At 44.4% G+C, this 21,377-nt stretch overlaps 1 protein-coding gene across 3 annotated transcripts; it reads right to left on the reverse strand.

The window, feature by feature from the left end:
- Nucleotides 1-5,383: 5,383 nt before the first annotated feature.
- Nucleotides 5,384-17,632, reverse strand: KLHL38 (kelch like family member 38). Of its 3 annotated transcripts, XR_001519950.2 has the most exons (4): nt 15,383-16,732; nt 13,919-14,024; nt 11,837-12,395; nt 5,384-6,337 (listed from the first exon to the last, which is right to left on the reverse strand). XR_001519950.2 is itself a non-coding variant. In XM_033512443.1 (3 exons), exons 1-3 carry the CDS (start codon nt 16,730-16,732, stop codon nt 12,109-12,111), a joined length of 1,374 nt encoding a protein of 457 aa, XP_033368334.1. In that variant the 5' UTR covers nt 16,733-17,632; the 3' UTR covers nt 7,880-12,108. The 3 variants fall into 3 exon arrangements, 2 of the variants coding, with proteins under 2 accessions (XP_033368334.1, XP_015475692.1); XM_033512443.1 differs by lacking the exon at nt 5,384-6,337 and having other exon boundaries at nt 7,880-12,395; nt 15,752-17,632; XM_015620206.2 differs by lacking the exon at nt 5,384-6,337 and having other exon boundaries at nt 7,880-12,395; nt 15,383-17,632.
- Between the last annotated feature and the right edge of the window lie 3,745 nt (nt 17,633-21,377).

Consider the following 21,377-nt stretch of genomic DNA (forward strand, 5'->3'; position numbering starts at 1 on the left):
CCTGATGTTAGTCATCAATGGGAAAAGGTCAGTGGGCCTAGGGAGGGTCTGGCTGCCCCCTTTGAATGCCCTGGGCACATGGCAGCAGTGTAGTCTTATAAGCTTAGTGTGTTAAAATACAGCTTTTCCTTCTCTTGGGCAGCCTTTAGAACATGAATTGGAGGTAAACAATGACTATAGTATTTTTTTGTGTTTACTTTATGGGCCAGTGCTCACATGAGGGGTAGAACAGTGGAGAACCCAGCTCAATATCCATATGAGACACTGAAATCTTTCTGAAGCCTTTCTGAGCTTCCACAGAGACTGTGTTTCAAACCTTGTGCTAATTGTTTTCTTCTTGACTGCTCTGAATTCACCCCCATAGCTGCCAGGGCTTGATAATCTCTGGATCACAGTTCTCTGCTTGGATTTCTGTCACTGTCTCTGTGTGACCTGTCCTCTGCTGGGCAGAAACTTGCAGGGTCACATGAGGTGCCTCTGCTGGGCTGGAAATGGGAATGGTGTCTTTCTTCTGAGTTGAGTGGGCCCCTAAAATATGAAACTCATTTCAAATAGCATTTGACACAGCTGAGTGCATTTGTCTTCTCCAACATGCAAACTAGAGACCAGCTATTTTCTGCTCAGCATGGAAAGGAAACAGGAGAACTGAGACAGCAACACCCACGTCTGTGAAGGTATTTAAGCACTTGCTGGGATACATGCATCGTGGCCAAGCTGTTTGTTGATAGTAAGACATAGTCTGGGCAGCAGGTGCCTAAATCCCATTTTTCCAAAGTCCTAAGCTACAGTCTTTATCACTGGGTCAGGTTTCTCTGAAGCTCCTTGCAGGACCAATTACAGGAAAGGGCTGATGCTACATGTGCAGGTTCCTCTGTTTATTTTCCATGGTGCCCCATCCCTGCAGACACTTTTCCAGCCCGTCTTGTGCAGGCGTCTCGGCACAGGTTGCTCTCAGCACCCTGCACCACTCGTTCCTTGTGGATGCCACAGAAGAACCACCTGTTACTCTAAATCTGGCAGTGTTTCCTCATCTTCCTTGCATCCCCATTTCAACTTCTGTAACTACATCTGTGTGACCTGTTTTCTCCTGCTATGTAGAAACTTGGGCAGTCACATGGGGATATGTGGGGTCACTCGTACTCCCCTGACCCTGTAAATGTAGAAGGGTTAGTTTATTTCCAGAAAGTATGGTTTACATATGGTTTTCCTTTCATTATTTTAGATGTCAACTAGAAGGGCTCTGCTTGTTCCCTTCAGTAACAGCAAGTAAATAGCCGACCTGTTTAGAAAAACTTAACACTAGAGACCTGGAAAAATCTTTGGATGCAAGATGCATGCTGAACTGTGTGTGACCCTCTGTAGAGAAACATTAGCTTAATATATTAGTAATTGTTTTTTAGTGAAGATAAAAGAATATCAGAGAAAATATACAAGGCTTGAGGTCCAAGTTCCCTGTGCAGTCCATTTCCCATTGAAATCAAATGGCCAAAATGAAGAGGTCAGCAAAAGTTTGCTTGAATTCTGACTGAAAAAAAAACAAGGAAAGCTCTTTGCTCACTCCAGGCAGTGCTGTTATCAAGAGTTCACAAAGACCAAGGCTAGAGTTTTCAAAGGCAGTTGCTTGAATTGCTAGCCCTGCTTGAAGCTCGCTGAGTGGAGCTGCTTTTGGGAAGGTGTGAAAAACAGGGAGATCCAGGGAGCCCCTGCTAGTCCTGGGAGACTTAACCAATGCCACAAGGCTGCTTAGAAATATTTGACTTATCTACTGTCAGGTCAAGCTCCAGGGCATAAAGTAGGAATTCTGACTTGCACAAGGGCTGACAAATTTTATGCTGTTGAGTGTCCTGGGTTGCCAGCTTGGGCATCTTCACACTGTGTCCCTTTTGTACTGAGACACACATGCAGAAGCCAAAGAATGAAGATGTCTCATGTTAGCTGTAAGATTTCAGGCTGAGTTGAGCTTACCAAGACAGGTGGTGAGTGCAGGCACCCAAGGAATCATACTTGGAAGACAAGATTGAAGGACTCCTGCAGTTCACAAATGCTACTTGGGAACCGAATAGTCAAGTACTGCCAGTTCCTAGGATCAGCTTAAAGTTAATAGAGTGATGGCAGGTGCCCAAACATCTTTGCAATCCTACATTTACAGAGATGTTTTCATCACAGAGCAGACAAAATAAAATGGTTTTAAAAAACAACACACCCTGCAGGTCTCTGTCCTTGCCACTGAGTATATGAAATTTAAGCTAAAAAAAATTCTAACAAAAAAGGGAATGAATTCATATAAATCACATAATTGGAGAAGCTTGAAAGCAGCAAGAATGTGTGAGACTTCGATGCATTTTTATCCTTTTAAAATAAAACAGATACTGAGGGGATGTTACAAGAAGGTATCTCAGAAAGGCTGGTGTAAAAACATCGAAAGAACAGAGAAACTTGCTTTTTCCAGGAAGACAAGCAAGGGCCTGGTTCTACAGACCTGGGATGTAGAAATGCATGTTATGGAAATCCTATGTTTTGGCATGATCTGAAATTGCAGACTTGGGAGTTGATTGAGGGAGTGGAGTGCTCCATACATCCCTACATCATTATGCTGAATTTGGAAAAAAGTTCTGGATAACCTCAAAGGGATGATTTTCAAGTTTTTAAGCTTACTTGGGAGGTTGGCTCCAAGCAAGAGAGTCTTTGCTTAAGTGAAAGCACCACTAGTCCATGGGCCCAATGCACCTGCAAATCCTGCTAGTGTTTGTGTCCTTTATGACAAGGTCCTGCTTTTTCAATGGGTCTGTGAGTCCATAGTCAATACATCCTTGATTTCTATGGAAAGCAGCATTAAAACCCCTACATCTTAGGAAAAGGAGATGGGGACTAACTTTATTTTTTTTTTCCTTCTTTTTCTGAGGGTGGTGATAGCCTCCATCAAAATCAGTCCCATATTAATTTCATAAGTCTTTGTGCTTATCCAGATGAATACCCATTAATTTAAGAATATTATTATATTAATTAAGAGCACTGTTTCTATAGGTGTGGTAACTTCCTAAAGAGTAAATAGCTGCAGTAGGATTGTACAAAAGCAATCTTTGGCAATTCACAAAAGACAGTGTTTTTTCAGGCTTTAGCAAATTCATTTGAAATGCCCTTATGGGGCTGGTATCATTGTTATTTTAATGATGTGGCATCGGAGACATGAAAGAAAAAATGTTTTACCCATAATCATTCAGCAAGTCACATCCTTTCTCACTTACTGGTGATGCTACATAACTGCTGATACTCACTAGCAAACTAACTCTCATTTTCACCATTAGTGAAAACCAAGAGGGTTTCCTCAAGTTAGACTTTAGGCAAAATTCAAAGTAGGCTTTGAGCTGATTCTGCTGTGAGACATAATCCACAGGCAAATGACATGACTGGAATGAGAAGGGGTGTGATCTACCACAGGGCTGTAAGGCTGATAGTTCACAATTTGTTCAAGAATGTTTACTTAATTTCATGTCACTAAAAGAGCAAAATGCTGTCCCCTTTGAATAATAAACATTATATTTTGCTAAAGAAGAAATAAGACAAGAAGTGATAACAGAAATTCCTCTGAAAATAAGCTATTTGTTTCCAGGCGGATACAAATCCATTCTGTCTCTCCCTGTTTCCCCCTTCAAATGCACTTGTGAGGGTCCCACTTAACCACCAGGCAGGGAGATCAAGATCTGGCTCCACAGGGATGCTTTGTACTGTTCTGAAACCAAAATTTAATCCAGGGAGAGGATAATACACTCTTGAGTTACTGGCTCCTTTAACTCCATCCTTGTCTTGGACAAACTTCCTCTCATCTCCAAAGAGTTATCTGAGTACAGATCTCAGTGTTCTCCTCCCTAGAGTTTATTATGAATTTATTGAAAAAAAAAATTACAATCCCTTCAGCTATGAAAATTACCCTCATTTGTCTATAAATAGGCTTAACCTCTTAAACTGTGTCAGATGCTGCAGATTCACCAATTTGATCTAGATCTTCAAATCTTCTCTGCTCCTACAGCTCCAGGGCAAATGACTCATGCTGTTTGCAAGTGCCATATCCCACTGAGCCTGGCAGCATCAGTGTATCTGAAGATTTCTACTAAAACCTGGGCTGGGATTTTCTCCTGATCAAGTTGAACTTACCAATATACTGCAGCCACAAAACAGTGTGTTGTACTTACATGAAAATCCATGTATTTGCAGTAGTACAGCTACAAATCAGTAGAGGAAAATATGTTCTAGAGTTAAACAAATATGATAAAGGCAAAATCCTACTGATCCATATAATCATTTCCCCAGCTGCATTTCCCTTCACCGGTGGCAGTCCTAGGAAGACTGGTCTGCACTACCTTACCTTTGAAATCGCTTTGGAAATATGAAAGAGAAATGTCAAAGTATTTTCAGACAATCTAAATGGCTTTTATAGCTTGTTCCTGGAAATCAGAGTTCCCTGAGCTGTCTGAATGTTCTGTCCTTATTCTATAAATCACTTGTTTTTAAAAGCAGAAGGGATCCAATTTCCCAGGTGTGTGCCCATTCCTAGAGCTGTCCCAACCCTTCCACTACCGTTCCTAGAGAAGGGAAAAAACTTGACATGGAAAATCAGGGGAAAAAACTCTTCTCTTAGGTGAAGGGTAATGGCTCTCTTCCAGCAATGAGGCACCTGGAGATAGAAAGGTTGGTGCAGATACTTTTGGCCAAGTTTCCTGGGCCTTGGCACTTGTTTGATCATATTTTTATGCTGATCTGTGTATCATGGTGCCACAGGGAAGAGCTGAATTTTATTTTATTTTATTTTATTTTATTTTATTTTATTTTATTTTATTTTATTTTATTTTATTTTATTTTATTTTATTTTATTTTATTTTATNTTTTATTTTATTTTATTTTATTTTATTTTATTTTATTTTATTTTATTTTATTTTATTTTATTTTATTTTATTTTATTTTATTTTATTTTATTTTATTTCATTTCATTTCATTTCATTTCATTTCATTTTATTTCATTTCATTTCACTTCTACTTTGGTTATCCAGGCTATGGCATAAGGTGTTGCTCTTGCCTAATAAATGAGCTGGATGCTTTGAAAGTCCAGCTGGTGACCTGAGGGCCATTTCTGTCCTCACCTCCCAGTTTCTCATAAGCTCTTTGGAGTACGGGCCTGTGTATTTTATGTTGCCATCACAAATAACAGACTCAGCTTGATATCTTGATCTACTGTGCATGTCACATTTCATGCCATAAAAAACATGCTCAAGGCTGGAAGGGTGAACATGCTTTTGCTTTCCCTGCCATTTGTAGTTCAGTTTGCCTACAACCATTCTTTCATTGTGTGTTGCTACTTTTCTCCTGAAAAAGTTTCCAGAGCCCCCTGGAAGAAGAAACAGGCACTATTTACTGACATGTGTTCCAAGTCATAATGAGCAGACAGATCTTGTAGGCGCTAACCAGGATCTCTCAGCCAGAAGCCTTCAGCCAGATCCTACCAAGCCCAAAGACTTCTTTTGTTTTAAAAAGTCTGAATTAGCCATTAAATATCACAGCATCTTGAAGAACATCCACAGGACCTCTCTGTTCTCCTCCTCCGTCAAGGTTCGAGCTGGCGCTCAGTTAAGTTGCTGGGAGTCTTCTCCGTTGGATGCCATGGCTCTGTGTGCATACACAGGTTAGTCCACACCGTGAATTAATGGTCGTTCAGCTGCAAGTTCCACTGCAAGGGAGTGCCAGGGCTGAAATGTGGCCTGAAACACATTGAGGCACTGTTGACAGCCTGGGTGATGAGGAGCCTTTCCATGTTTCTGCATAGGATGAACCCAGGGTCAATGCAATGGGGACGAACCATTCTGTCCATCTGTGGCAAGCCTCAGTGCATGGCAGGGGAGTGTCCTGCCATGGCTCATCCTTTGTGTGTCTCCAAGGGAGGCAGCTCTGACAGGCGGCTGTGGGCAATAGTCATGGATGCCCTGACGCGCTGGCTTCCCATTTCACATTTGCTGATGGGCCTCATGCCAGAGGCCAAGTTTACTTCACAGAGGCCATATTCTGCAGTGCTCAGGCTGTCTCTAGGATCCTACCCAGGGAATAGATAAACAGAACAGTGTTTGAGCCTCTGGTACATTTTAATGTCATTTTCAGGGAAATATATGTGTCATAACAACACAAAGCAGGCATAGTTCCCTTGCTTTCGATCTGCCTGGTGCCAGGGTCCACGTCATTTCAGCATTGAAACAGATCCAGCAAGTTCATGGTAACTTTTCTCTCTGAAGAAGTGCCTCTTTTGCCCCTTGGTCTGTACTTGTTTCTTGTCTTCCAGCAGTGTTCCTTACTCCTGTCAGGGAATGTCACGTACTGTTAACATCTAATTTTCAGTGGAAACCCTAGGGAACTGGGCCCTTATCTCCACATACCATGCACATCAAAATAGTTTAATCAAGCCTATTAATTCCAGGGCTTGCTGCTGATCTGGATAAAACACTGCCCTTTCCCAGCAGTGAAGCTTTGTAGCCAAGTTTCACATTGCAGCACTCTCCATTAAGTTTGTTCTCTGCTCCTTGGGGCTGAACACATTCCCGTACAGTCCCCCAGGTCTTACAGAGAGCTGCCAGGGCTCTGCTTTAAGGCTCAGATTGATTTGGGCTGATTTTACAGACCAAAAGCATCCCATCAGTTTGAAAATTTGGACTTGATAGTCCTTGGTGTCACTTCCTGGTGCTCTGGGCGATCACTGCCACATCCAAACTTTGGTTCAGGGTGACTGCAGAGCCTAGGAAGGTCTCTGAGAGAAGAGAGAAAATTCAGCAATGTGCCAAGACCAGGGCAAAACTCAGGGGATGTCATTACAGATGTGGCACTGGGGGATCTGAGGAAGCAAACATGTCTTTGTCCTTGTCCCACCATGCCTGCTTTAGGGAGGGGTGGTGGGACATGGCTTATTCATCAAAAGGCACAGCCTGGTCAAGAAACAAACTTCAGAGAACTAGGCATGGGAAGATTAGATATAGGAGGATGGTTACAAGCATCTTCCTGACCAGATGAAGAAGTGGACCAGATTCTTCCACTTTTTCTCACCTCCAGCAATGTTTTACCTCATGGCTCACCCCTGACTCTTAAGGCAATAGTGTCCTACAGCTGTGGGGATGCCTTGTGTTTAAAGCAGCCACGAGACATGTGCCTATTAGCCCAGGGCTGCTCGAGATGTGCTGCTGCTTGCTTTTCTGGGAAAGGGTTCTTGCAACATGAAAGAAGTGCAGGCAAACAAAGAGCTCTGGGGAGAGAAGTGACAGGCAGCAGCTGGAGCCAGTGGGTGACTTGCCGAGTGACAGAGCAGTTGGCTCCTTGCTACTCTGCTACTATTTTGGAAACATCAATAAACAGAAGAGGCCAGATCAATCTCTCAGGGCTCCAACACAAACCCTGGGGAGCCCTGTGGACACTGGTGGCACCAGCAGCCTGAGACATCAGTTTGTTCATAAGGGGTCTGCTTCATTTGGACTGTGGGAAAACTCATTTGATTTAGCCATTGAAAATATTATTAGCAGTCCACTAATTAGCAGATCTCAGCTCCTTTACAGGTGCAGCCTTGCACTCAGGAATTCATGCTCATTGTGCCATGGAGAATATGACTTCAACTTCTGCGGGGGTGCTTTCAAGCAACTGGAAAAAAAGTATGGATGTTTATATTTTTAAAAAGGGATTGTTTTTGCTGCTGTCAATTATTAATGGCTCTCAGGTCAGGCTAAGGAACAATGCCAGGGATAAATTACCCTGTACGCTATTCATGTATGCTCTACCCAATTGTTCCCTTCTCAGCTAGAGGATTCACCTCACAATGAACTCCTTGGCATTTGGAAAAAGAGGACTGACAAAGCAATGAACTTGGTGTGCCCATTTATTTATGCATTGACATCTTTCCTACTTTGTCAGGTGTGTTTAATCAAAAAGAAGCAGGAAATGCATTATAATTATAAACATATTACTGCAGAAGAAAAAGACTGCCCTTGGAAAGGACTGCATTGTTTGATAAACAATTACAGTGAAAAAACACAGGCTTAACCTATGACTCTCTGCTGAGATCAAAGCAGAGTTTCTGCCACAGGCTGCCTGTGCACCAGGATTCAGCTCTGGGTTTGCAGCAAGGCAAGGGGAAGAAAGTTGAAAAGAATTTTTTGCCTGAAACTTTTCCCCTAGTATTAAAAATATATATATATACTGAAACATTAAATATTTGCTGTTACTATTAATAGAATTAGTGATGAACCCAGCTGAGAACACAATAATTAGGGCCATGTCCAAAGCCCTTTATTGAAGCCATGGAGAGACATTGTTTTCACCAGGTTCTGGCTTGGGATCCTGATGAGCCAAAGCAAAGATGGAGTTAGGGAATAACCCTGGGAGATTCTGGATGTCCTGCAGTCTTTCCATATGACCTTGCCCAAACTTGCAAACATTCCTTAACCGCGACAACAGCTGAACTCCAGTCAGTATTGTGCTGCTGCTGTGAAAAGCAAAATCCTCCTGGGCTTTGAGACCAGGAATGCTGTAGGTAAGATGCAGAAAGGGTTTACTGCCCTTCTCAGCACTGCAAGGCTGAGCCATGGCCCTGCACTTGAATAAATAAAGAAACCACCAACAGACAAACTGAAAATTGTCCAGAGGAGAGCAACAAAAATGATCAGAGGTCTAGAAAACATGCCTTATGAGGAAAGATTGAAAGGGCTGGGTTTGTTTAGTCTACAGACTTTGAAATGTCCTAATAAACTCTAAAGACGAAAAAAAAATATATGGTATCTAAAAGGCTAATCAATTGCCCTTTATCTCTGTGGCAGAAGGTACAGCAAAGAAGATAGTGTTAAAAGCTCTAAGGTCAATAACACCTAAAGTGTTATTGATACCTGGGGAGGGATCAGAGCATTTCATGGCAGATTTTCAGTGTTTTGGACAAGTACCATGAGGGACTGGGTAACTCACTGTCCCATGGAACAGACTGGTTTCAGCCCTGTCGTCCTATGGTTTCCATGGTCTAGTGACTGTGTCAGGGCACCTGGGAACAAGGCCTTGGAACTCTGATGAACTTTTAGAGCACTCCCTATTTAAAAAAATGTGGCAGGTGCTCAACCCTTCTAGAAGGTGCAAGAAGAAATCTTTTAAAAAAGCCTCTTTTCCATGGCTTCCTTGGTTATTAAATGAAGAGCAACAAATTCCCACCTTTTCATGGGGCCATCATTTTATCTGTGAAGAACCTTACTGCTTTCCCGTGGGGGATTCCCATCTAGGTGAATACTCAATTGCTTGACTGTTTAAATTATCAGACCTCTGAAAAAGCATGTAAAAGTGTATCAGGTAGTGACAACCTTGCAGATCCTGCTTGAAAAGTCACCTCCTGACAATGGAGAAAGAGGCATCTTGGCCAACCCTTGCTAGGAGTGCTTTTACACCTGTAAAGCAGTGAGGACAGTATTAGGTACTGGTCTAGGTGGGCCAGGTGGTGGTCAGCACCTCTTTAGAAAGGCAACATCCCTTCTCCCCACAGCACCCACCCAGAGCTGAGTTTCCCATCCTGCAGCTGTGTGTGCTGCTCCCTACCCGTGACTGAGCAACTTTGCTAGCCCTTGTCTGTCTTGGAAAGGCTCAACACTCTTTTCTGATTTCAACCTCTCTTCTTCAAAGGCCCCCAAAAGCTTTGTCAGAATTTGCATCAAAACTCGCCACAAGACGAAAGCCTATTAGAAACCAGGTTTTGAATTTAAAGCCTAACAATGCCAAATTCCTTGAATTATGGGCATAAGGTGTGAAATTTGTGAAGGGAAGGAGCACAGGATTGCAGCCAGAGCAGAGTTTGGCATAGTCCTTGGCATCTCCAAGGACCTGGGGGTGAAGTGAGGGCTCCCCAAGAGATGGGGGAAAGATGCTGTGCTCCATTCTGCTGCATCCCTGCCTCTTTTTTGCACTCCCCATTTCCTGCCCAGCTGTGCAAGTTACTGCTTGGTCCCACATGAACACAGAGAAAATCATTAGGTATATGATATGGGAATTAAAAAAAATAATTTTGCTTCTAAGTGTAAACCAATGACTGTGACAATGGTTTGCAAACATGGGATTATGGCCCCAATTCAACTTTTTTTCCCCCTCTCTTCTGGGTACAGTCATGAGCCTGGCAGGAATCTGTGTCAGCTAAAATGCATGGCAGCAACTGGTGTCTCCTGGAGTTTGGAGCTAAGAGGGGTCACAACAGGATGGAGTTATGGAAGGCAGCATTGCAGGGTTAGGAATAAACATCTCCCTGGGGCAGACTTTCCATAATTGGCCATGACAAGGCTTCTTTCTCCAGAGAGCTGGAGTTGGTCTGTGAGGAAGCAAGGATGAATCACTGCTCCAGCTCAATTTGGCAAGTGCCATGATTTAGTTCTGCTTTGCACAGGGAGGAGATGATGATATAGACTGAAAGACACAAGAGAAATGTAGCCAAAGGCTTCTGAGCTGGGAGAGGAGTTTGAGTTCCCACTCATTTTTTGCAGGTTTACTCAGGTCCTTAGAAAGAAACCCTGGCAATACTCACTGGTGCAAAAACAATTCCCTTTATCAACAAAGGGAGGGAACAATGGGGACTCCTAAACACAAAGCTCATACAAACAATAATAGCCCTTTTATTTTGCATTGTTAAGCCAGCAGTTCATACTAAATGCTTCCTTCCAGCCCTCTACTTTGTTAACTATTTCTGTCACTCTTCTGCTCAATTTATGGGAAGGGATCTTAGTGTCTGGAGCTGGTTTTCTTCAATGTGGTGGTGACCACGTGGCTGTGCAGCCTTTTGTTAAGAGGAAGGTTGAGCATGGTTTCCTCGTGTCATCCTGCACCCTTTGAAAAGTCCCACCTTGTCTCAAATATGAAGAAAAAGGGTGTTGTTTCTGCCATCCTTTCTCTGGATAGTGGTCATCTGTAAAGCTCCTTGCTATCTCAGCAATCTTACCAAGCCTAGTGACCTAACAGCAGTTCACAGCCTTTTCAGTGTCTGATGATTAATCCCCTCCCTTTAAAAGTATGCACTTAGCAGCAGAACCCCATGAAAATATTGGTGGAGCCAGAGTTGTTTTGCCAAGTGGCAGATTTAGACTTGCTCTTCTTGGAAAGCTGGCTTCCTGTCACTGGCTTTGTCTCATGGGCTTTTTTCCAGTGGTTTGGAGAGAGGAGAAAGGGAAAAAGAAAATGTTCCTCCCAATACCTCTTCTCTTTTACATCCCCTTTCCTCCATCTGTCCACTCTGCTATTCTACATTTCTAGAACTCCATCGGCCAAAGTCATCCTAACTAACCCCACTGCTATTCCTCATGATAAGGAGAAGGAAGATCCCTGCAAAATAACATCCCTTGAAAAAGAAGATGCAGAAAATCTTAATTTCCCTCCTGTCTTCTCCTGTTCCTTCAGAGGGCAGGCAGATGGAACAAAAATCTTCCCTGCACTGTGGAAGAGTGTTTGCTCAGAAAAGCCAAATCTGCTTCTTGTTGCACTGGGAGTTCAGATCAAAGCATCAGTCTTTTGCCAATTTCTAATTAGCTGTTAGGAACATTAAAATTTTATTTCTTATGAGCTGACTACCACAGCAAACTCAGGCAGCTGCTCCTGGGCTGGCTACAAGACTGGAGCTTAGGGCATCCTATCCTAAACACTCCCACCACTGGAAATAGAGGGCTCAGTCAGCAATGAGCAGCACAGGGCTGTGGCAGGCAGCTGAGTTTGCATGACAGCAAAGATCTTACTTTCCCTGGAGATACCAGCATCCCTCTTCACTTTTTAAGTCTGTACAAGGACAAATCCCACACTGGGTTCTTACCCAGTATCTTTTTCCTGTTTCCTCTTGAGATGATTAAGGCCTCCAGACTGGACTCAGCAGCACCACATGCAATATCAGCCATGTGAATACAGGATGAGTGCAAAGCTCATGACGTTTCTGGCACAGGGTCTGGGAAGGACTAACACTGCTGATACCTTCAAGGTCAGGACTTTGCAAGACCCTGTGAAGATTCCCCATGTGCTCTCTGCAGAGTGAGGTGGGTCCTTTCTGGGAAGAAAAGCACAAAATATCAAGGAAGTACCAAAAGTCACTTAAAGAAGGTTAGAATAGGGGACGCACTGGAGTGTAAGGCACCCATGGTCAAAGAGTTTGTGCGGCAGTTTTCCCTTTTGTGTCCATGTGTCAGTCTCCAGATCATAGCAGTCCAAGGAATCCAGGTCCTTGATGACATTGTCTGAGGTGAGACATCGTCCTCCTGTGACATACAGCTTGTTCTTGATGACAGTGGCCCCATGATGCATTCGTCTCTCCTTCATGTCTGCACATTTTACAAACTTGTTGCCTTTTGTATCATAAGCAATTATTCTCCGGGTGTACCCTGAATGCAAAGCCAGAGGTGGAAGAGACAGATGGGAATTAGGCACTTATGGCCAGCAGAAGGAATAATAATAGTATATTTCATGCTGGTCTTCAATAAAACCTATTATAGTAGTATATAATATGGCAGAATTAAGATATCTAAAATCAGAAGTGATGATGTGTCCCAGGAATGCCTGTCTGTCTATCTTCCTTTCCTGTCTGTCTTCATCCTGTCTCGTAGCACCTTGGCAGCTGAGGCTTGATGAGCACCATAAAGCCCATCAAATCAGGCAATCAATGTGTCAAACACAGTTGGAGCTTGCAGTTATCTGCAAGTGCCTTCAAACATCTGAAAATATTTCTTTTTACCAAACAGGCTCCTAGAGTTTCACTTGGAAATACAGAAACCAGTGGCACATGTGATGGACCTTGCTGGGTTGAGTTGTAGCTGTCTGCTACAACTGGTATGCAACAGCTACAGCTGGGTATGCAACAGCATGGTGCCACCAGTACTCATTCCACTCCTAAAGCCCTCAGCACCACATCTGTGCTTGCCACCATGCCAGTGACCCAGTGGACAGCTCTTCCTCTGAGGGGTGATATAACCTCGGATCAGCTGAAAGGGCTGGTAAGAGGGACAATGCCCTGGTGCAATGTGTCCCCACCTGGAGGTGTGGAAGCTTGGTACCCAGCAGTACCTTGCCCATGTAGAAAAACACGAGTAGGGTCTGAGATGAGGGCAATTTGCCACATAGAAGCCTGATAGTCTTGGACCTTTGGACTCAGCTCTCCCCTCTTCTCACTGCAAAGGATAGCAGTGGCCTCTCTGGGAGGGGTGACACCACCTTGAAGTCCTGTGCAGTTTGGGTTCAATCCTCTGCTTTGCTAAAGATACTCTGTGTCTCATTTTGCCTTAAATAATTCAACATATGCTTCCTTTTGGCAGTCTGTGGTCAGAGAAGAGGCATTAAGGACTGTAGAGGGGCAAATTATCAATGACATGATACACCCAACTGCCATGGACAGAGGTTGGTCCTCAGGTTGAAAAAGACAGTGAGAAGTTTCCTCTTTCCAAGTGTTTCACACTCCTTTTGGGATATTACCCCCAAGCAGGCAGCTAAAAGACCAACCAAGACCTCATAGACCTATAGCCCACCCATCCTGACAAGCCATCCATGGCCTTGTGGTAGCAGTGCTTTCCATTCTTCCAATGGAGCAGTCAGGGAGGACCAGGCTGCAAGGCAGGGGAGGTTCAGGACCCCCATGCTTCTGGCTTCCTCCCAAGAGCAGTAACTTGAGTTGGCTTTTCCTCGGTTTCCTCCACCCAGGTACTGCTACCTGGGACAAGAGAGTGCCTCGTGGAGAACTTATCTCCAATCGCCATGAAACTCCATAAGAGAAGTGTAAGGAGGGTGGGAACAATCCTCCTTTCCTTCCCAAGATCCTGGTGCTTTTTGAGGGAGCACCCCAAACAGGAAGGCTGCAAAAACCCACAGGGTCTAGGCAGGAGGAGGGAGAGGGAAGGTGAAACAGAGCCCTTACCACCTACGATGATAATCTGGTCTCCAATCACGACAGCTGGTGCACAGACATTCTTCACTACTCTGGTCTCCATACGAAACCACATATTCCTGGAGACATGGTAAACCTGACAAAAAATAAAGATATTCACACAGTTGTTTATGTTTCATTTTAACTGACATCTGTAATTACAGAGGAACTTCTAGGTTTTATTTTGCCCTAATAAATACAATCCTCTGGCTCAAACTGCTGGAAATCTGAGAATATACCCATTTTTTCCCCTAATATGTCCCCTTGGAAAGCATTCTGGCTCCCCAAGGTTGTCTGCTCAGGAGATGCTAGCACAGGCACTAAAGCAGTGTATCTGCCATATGAAGGCTTCTTGTATGGCCATTAAATCACTGTAACCAGTTCTGCCAAAGGGCAAGATGATTCATTTCATTTTCCAGTTATTCTGTGTATTCCTCATTAGCCTTAGCAATTTCCTGGGCAAACAAACATCATGTTCACCTAGCTCTGCTGGCAGCCACTGTATTTGCCCAGCTGCTATATTTATGCTGATGACTGGCATGCACTCAGACTGGCAAAGAGACTTAGAGTGGTATCTAAGTAATCAATTTATGTGAGAAAAAGAGCTGTTGCCAGATGATGAGCTTTCAATCATCTGCATCTGGGTGACACAAACTTGTATGTCAAGTTATCTGCTTCTTAATATAGGAAATATCACCAGAGCATCTCCCCACTAACTGATAAATACATTTCCTTCCCCCAAAAATGAAGTACCATTATAAAGAATTGCTTATGTCCTGGTTGCTATCTCAGCTTAATGATCCTTAGTTAAAACATCTCGAACAGTGAAAAACACTCATGGGAAAAGAAACATTATTGTTTCTAAATGTTGCTAAAGCATCAAATCAGATAAGAAAAAACGTAATATATTTTTTCCTCCTAAAAGCGTGTAAGGGTTGAAAGAAGGCAGAGAGCCAGCAACATGTGGCAGGAGCCACATTTTTAACACAACTGTTTATCCAAAATGACTGTCAGTTTAAGTTCTGGCCCTTTGATGAGTGAGTACCTAATCGCTCTAATGATCGCGAGTGTTTGCGATTGCTGCGAGCGAGCAGGTGCGCAGCTCAGACCCCAGCTCAGCGCCAAGTGAAAGCACTGATTTTGGTGAGATGGGCTACAGGCATGATGCCAGGCAGGGGAGCTGCTGCTGCTTGCCGTGGCATCATCTGTGGCAGCCCTGGCCCCAGTGCCCACCAGTGGCACAGCTGACTGACACCCAAAGCAGTGCCTCGGGGCTGCTGCCTGAAAAAACATTCAGAAGGGGAAGATGGAAGAGTTGCAGTGCTGGATCAACTCATCCTGCCTCTTGCTGCAGCACATAATGAAATACTTGAGTGATTTGATTTTCTCATGAAGGTGATGGACTGCTGAATACCTTAGAAGAAATTGCCTATGATAAGCAGGACTGACCATTACCTGGATAAGCCGAACAGGGTTTTGCATTATATCTTCTCCCCCAAAGAGGTAAACCCTCTGATCTTTGGCAGCAACAGCAGGGTGAAGGACGGCAACAGGCATGCTTGCCATGCTCTCACAGGTGTTGTAGACACTATCGTATCTTTCCACAGAATTCAGGATTTCCTGGTTTTCACCAATTCCACCGAATGATAAAATATAATTTTTATATGCCAGGCTTCTGTGGGAATAACGTGGAACTAGCATGTGCTCAATCAACCTCCACTGATTGAGTTTGAGGGAATAAATGTAAATATTACCACTGACCAGACTTTTCTTATTGCTAATAGGCATCCCTCCAAGCACAAAAATATTGCTGTGTAAACTCACTGCAGAGGCTTTGTACAGGCGCATGGGAAGTTTGGCCAGGCTCAGCCACTGGTTCGTCTTGTCATCATATAGCAGGACATCCCTCGTTGTCTGCTGGCTGTCCTTCCTGCCACCAATGATGATGAGGAACTCTTGGTTGGAGTACCTGCGAGGAACATGCATCATGGGTTTGATGTCAGGAGTGTTGCTGCTGTACAAGGAAAACATGTGTCTCCGGGCTGACTCCAGGATGCTCCTGCAAGTGGGTGAGGACTGAATGAGTGAGTCATTGGCAATGAAATGGAAGAGGAAAGTTGGATGGACGTACTGAAGTCGGACCTTCTTGAACAACTCTTGGATGTAGCCTTGTCGTGCCTGGAGGTCATGCCGGATCCAGACCATCAATGCCTCAAAGACCTGCTCCTCCTCCCCACAGAGTTCATCATCCCCAAGGTAATCGAGGAGCTCCGTGGGACAGAGGTCCTTCAGGTCCTCAGAAGAGGCCACCATAGGAAAACATTTTAAAGCCATAGCCTTGGCTTTCTTATTCAGGCTTTGGCAGTTCAAGGCTTTTGCCAGTCTGATCATGCTCAGACAGTTGTCAGGAGTTAGCTTGTCTTGGAGGAAGGTAGAGCAGGCCTCAAACAGCTTAGTGTACTGCAGCATGGACGCAGTCTCCAAGAGGCACAAGACATTCTCAGTGGATATGATAATCTCCCCAGTGTAAACATAAAGGATAATCTGATCCAAAATATCAGCATCAATGCCCTTCAGAATGACTTTAGGCTGGTGACTCTCCCTGAAGTTGTTACAGAACATTGCCTTGAAGTATGGACTGCTGGAAGCCAGCACATTTCGGTGGCAGGGGATTTCAAAGCCCCCAGAGCAGAGGGTAACATCAGTCAGCATCCTGCTCTGCCGCAGAGCATTCAGCTGCCTCAGCAGTTCAGAGGAGAAGTCCTGGTCTTTGAAGAGAAACTCTTCAGTGGATCCCTCTTCCATAGCAAAATACAAGAGAGATGAATTCTGGGCTTGGCAGAAAAAAAACCCCAAATTCTTAGCAGTTTTTATTGAAATATCCAGCTCCAAGGGAACAAATCACGACTTTGATGTTGCTGTAAATATCCGTTCACTATTACACATAAAAATGGAACATGGTTTAGGCACAGTGGGAAAATAATAAAGAAGCCAAAAGGTCGCTAAGACCCTTTAAAACTTTCATAAAGTTATCAGATAGGTTGCAACTCTGAGGTCAGCACTGCCTGTGTCGTTGGCAAGAAGCAAAAGCACTGAAGTTATCTCGCTGATTTTGGATTAAAGTTGGAGGGCTGAAGCAATTGGTTTGTCTATTTCCATCATGTTGAATAAATGCACTTAGACATTTCTTCACTATTTTAAAGTATTAGCAGTTTAGTAGCTTGTGCCTCTTTCCTTTAGAGTTAGTCACTCCCAAAGAATGCAAATCTGGCAGAGCTGAACTCCGCAGCAGGGCGAACAGAACCCTAGAGACTGGGAATCTGCATTAAAAGTTATTTATTAACTCTGCTTGGCTGTGGTTTTTTTATGTTAATCAGACACACAATGACTAAATTAAATGCCAGGCAGAACAATATGATGAGTATCTACGGTCATGGCTTAACTGCTCAACCTGCAGTGGAACCGAAGGGTAGAAACGTTTACCTTCTGTTGTCCTTCACTGCATGCACTTACTCTCTGTCGTTTATTCTCTGCTGGCTTTTTCCATAGCTAGAGCCTGGACAAAAAGCTATAAACGCACGGGAGGTTTCTCTCAGTAGGTAGGTGATTCATAGAGGGTGATTTCTGGCCGTGTTTGAGCCGCAGTCAGTTTTGCCGCTGCCGGGCGCTGCGCGCAGGGGCGGCGGGCATTGTGTACATTCCAGCGCTAAGAATAGGAGCACAGGGCTCTTATCACATGGGACGCCGCCGCTGCCTTTTGCAATGATCTGGCTGGTTCTGAGCATGCCCGGCTGGTGTTTTTCTGGCAAATGTTTACGTATAATAAATAGACACGGAGAGGAAAGTTCACTTATAAAAGTCCTGGCTGTGCATTTGGAAACAGCGGCAGGACGCTGTCCTAAAGTGCCTGGGAACTCTAGAAGCCTGTAAACAGTCTGCAATGCCTCGCACTACGCTGCCACCGTCGTTTCACGGAGAAAGGCGGAGAGAAAAGGGCTTCCAGGGACTCTTGTGGGATGGACCGTGTCTCCACCTTATGGAGAGATCTGGGGAGCATCAGCCTGTTGCAGTGTGGTGGGAGATGCTGATGCACCGGGACCCCTGCATCCATACACTGCTCCAAGGTGAGCAGGGAAAGCCCAACTTCCTTCACCAAGTAGAAAGTGAAGTTCACTCTCAGAGCAATTAATCTTTATGATGCTGCTTGATATTTCATACAGAAAACACCAGGTTGTGACCTTTTGTCTAAGGACCTCCGCTCTCTGAAACCCCTAGCAAAGAACTTCTTCAATCAGATGGCTTGAGGGAACTCAGTGTTACAGGTGGGAGGACTGGAGCAGGTTGCTGCAGTGAGTAGCAAGCTGGAAACCAGTTTCCAGAGTTGCAATTCCCAGGGTGGCACAGAGCTCCCCAGAGCACACCCCTTGATGGAGTCTCTGACTGCAGATGGCTGCTCATGAACAAGGTGTGTAAGCTCCTTTTGCAGGCAGTGAGGTCTAGTCAATACAACTGAGTCTGCAAATTCAGGTCACCAGTATGTGCAACCTGTATTTGGGCAGCCAAACAGTCCTCCAGGCACTGCTGGGTGTCCACAGGTGCTCAGCTGCCTCAATCACATGTAGGTGCCCATATTTAACACTCCCATGATAGGCATCTATGATATGAGCCTAAATCCATCCTCAGGGCTGGGATCATTCAAACACCTTGTGCCAGGGGAGGATCCTCCAGAACCCCAGCTGTGCCCTGTTGGGGTCTTCAGCAGGTCAAGTGTGATGTGTCCCAGCTCTATACCAAGTTCCTGGGTATTTCAAGAGAAATAGAATTGGCTGCCATTGCCTGGGTAACTGGATTGGGCTCCTCTTCTCTGCTGTGATTTCTCCCTTTGTTCTAGGGTGGGGTTGAATCCCAAATGTAGTTTCTAAGCATCACTATGACAGGGAAAAACAAGGTTAAAGCAAAAAGCCTTCTCATATTTTCAAAGCCAAATCTCACGGGTGAGTCATGTCTGCATTTAGTCACAGCGAGGCAGACGAACGAGCAAAAATCATTGGGAGCCACAGTGGCCTCATGTCAACTTGCATGCCATGCTGCTGTTTGCAGTTCTCCATACCTTCCTGCCCCTGTGTCCATGGTGCAGCAGTTCACAGGGATGTGGGCAGCCTGTTCCTCTAAAAATGGCAGTTTTACATCACGGGCATGCTGTACATGGCCTTTCTGAGAGGCTTTTCAGTGCAGCGTAACAAAGTGGTAAAATGCCTGGAGGCCAATCAAAACCCTGAAGGCCCAGCCCCATGTTAAAGATAGGCTGGAGTCAGGCTGGCACAGCTTTTTGGAGGCTGCCCACACAATCTGCGTGTGTGCACACACGTGTATGAGGTGAGGTGAGGGAGGGGAAGAGCACGAGCCACTGCACTTTACTCTTGCAGATGAGTCACTCTGAGGGTAAACATGGCAATCTACAGCCTTTTCCCTCTTCTCAAATAAAGAAATGACCCAAGAATGATGTTGGGGTGCTGGGGAAAATGTGCCCTCCCTCCCTATTCCCTGCCGCCACTGCCTCACCAGCTGGACACGATCTTGCTATAAATATTTAGAGTGGCATTAAAAACCCAAAAAAGAATTTTTCTCTGTCCTTGTCCAAGGAACATTAGCTACCCAAACAAAACGCCCTCTCACTTTCTTTCTTGCTCTGTATGTATATGCTCTTGTTGCAGTCCATTCTGATGACTGATTTAGCTTTATATCTCTATTCTGGCTCTAACTCCTTGTTGCCTGTTTAGTTCTGCCTCTTCCTGGCAGTCCCTGTGGATTATTCTCTTAACCCTTAAAGAAAAAAAATTATGCTATCTGACTTCATTAATGACACTGTTTTATGGGGTTGGGGAACGCTAGGTGGGATGTTTTTGTGCTTCAGATACTGATAAATGTGGCATTTATTTAGAAGGTCCCAGGCTTGATGGCTTTGCACAGTTACACAAATTCCTGCTAGCCCAGAGTACAGACTGTGCTATTTAAATAGCTTATTGCTTCAGGGAGGGTGGTGTTGCTCCTTGCTGAATCCCCACACAGGTCCCTGCCAATTTAGGGCCAGGGCTTCTGAGCAATGAAGCTCCTGCTGCCTGCCTTACAACTCTCTTCATATTTTTCCCAGAGATTGTGGCTTCAGACACATCTACAACCAAGTGGGCACACCAGCACTGCTTAGTTAGAATTTTCTTTATAAATAGACTAGAAATCACTGATCATGCCAAAGACAATATATCCTGTATGGCCCCCCCTCTATGGGGGAGGGAGGGGAGGTGGGGCATGAGCCCTGCTGAGAGGGTAGAGCTGTTTCTGCTGCAGGACAGTCTAAATTGTCAGATAAAATCTGTTTCTAAATGAGTTCTTGAGGCAAATTTTCTTGGGAGGTATGCTATTGACTGAACCAGACCTGAGTGGTCTTTCTTTTGGGAAGACAAAATTAGTGCATTACAATAGGATTGATATCTTGCAAAGATAATGGTCTTGTCTGAACACAATTGGGAAAGTGGGCTTATTCACAGGGTATGTGACCCAGCAGCACCCTGAGACGTGATGCTGCAGGTGCCCCATAGCCCTTGATGGGCTGGAGCCCTTGGGGGCTATTAAAACCTGTGACCCTCTCGAATTGCTGCTGCACAAACTCCATCCATGACCAATTTATAGAAAATAGAAGTATCTACCAAAGAATGAACATGTTGTTGTAACACTATATACTCACCCTGCTCTTTCTGCTCTTTCTCCTTAAGTGTTTGGCATCATTCAGTTTTGGAATTATGGTGATTGAACCTTTGATCTGACCCAGAGCAGCTCTTCTTATGTTTTAATGCAGTGAGATGATGAAATGCCTTGCACTAAGCAGCAGAGTGGAAAAAAAGCTGTAATCTGACCAGGCAGCAGACAGGTGCACAGAGATTGGTGATGTCAGACAACTTCTAAAACTCATATACTGATCCTGTTACAATTCAGGTGAAAATGAACAAATATGGATAAAGAAAAAGGACTGCTCAAGACGTGGACTTCACTGAGCTTATTCAGTGATATGTATACTGTCTCAATGACCATCAGCCCCCACAGTAATCAAGAGACAAATCATCCCTTTACCCAAATTTTCAGTCTAAATTGACAGGGGCAAGAAAAAAATATTCCTTATTATGGTCTTATAAAACTGGGAGAGAAAACAAAACCCAGGATTAACATTCCTCATTGTATAAAGAGACAGTTACAGGGATCAAAATTAATCAGATGCCATGGAGAGGACAGGAAGGTGCCCCAAGCAGCAGTGGTGGCTGGTTGGGGTGACAGCCCAGCCTAGGCTGGGAGAACATTAGCTTGCTCAGGGACCTGTACAGATGAACTTGAGAAATCTTGAAGGATGTAGATTTCACAACCTCTCTGGACAACCTGCTTCTGTATGTCCGATAGGAAT

This window comes from Parus major, chromosome 2 (genome assembly GCF_001522545.3).
Source record: "Parus major isolate Abel chromosome 2, Parus_major1.1, whole genome shotgun sequence".
NCBI lineage: Eukaryota > Metazoa > Chordata > Aves > Passeriformes > Paridae > Parus > Parus major.

Bases quoted from the DNA above. Each gene is read 5' to 3' on its own strand.
- KLHL38 (XM_015620206.2), bottom strand. From the start codon at position 16,732: ATGGAAGAGGGATCCACTGAAGAGTTTCTCTTCAAAGACCAGGACTTC. The intron at 14,025-15,382 runs GTAATGGTCAGT...ATTTTTTGTCAG, and splicing joins ACCCTGTTCGGCTTATCCAG to GTTTACCATGTCTCCAGGAA. The intron at 12,396-13,918 runs GTAAGGGCTCTG...CTTTGCATTCAG, and splicing joins CCAGATTATCATCGTAGGTG to GGTACACCCGGAGAATAATT.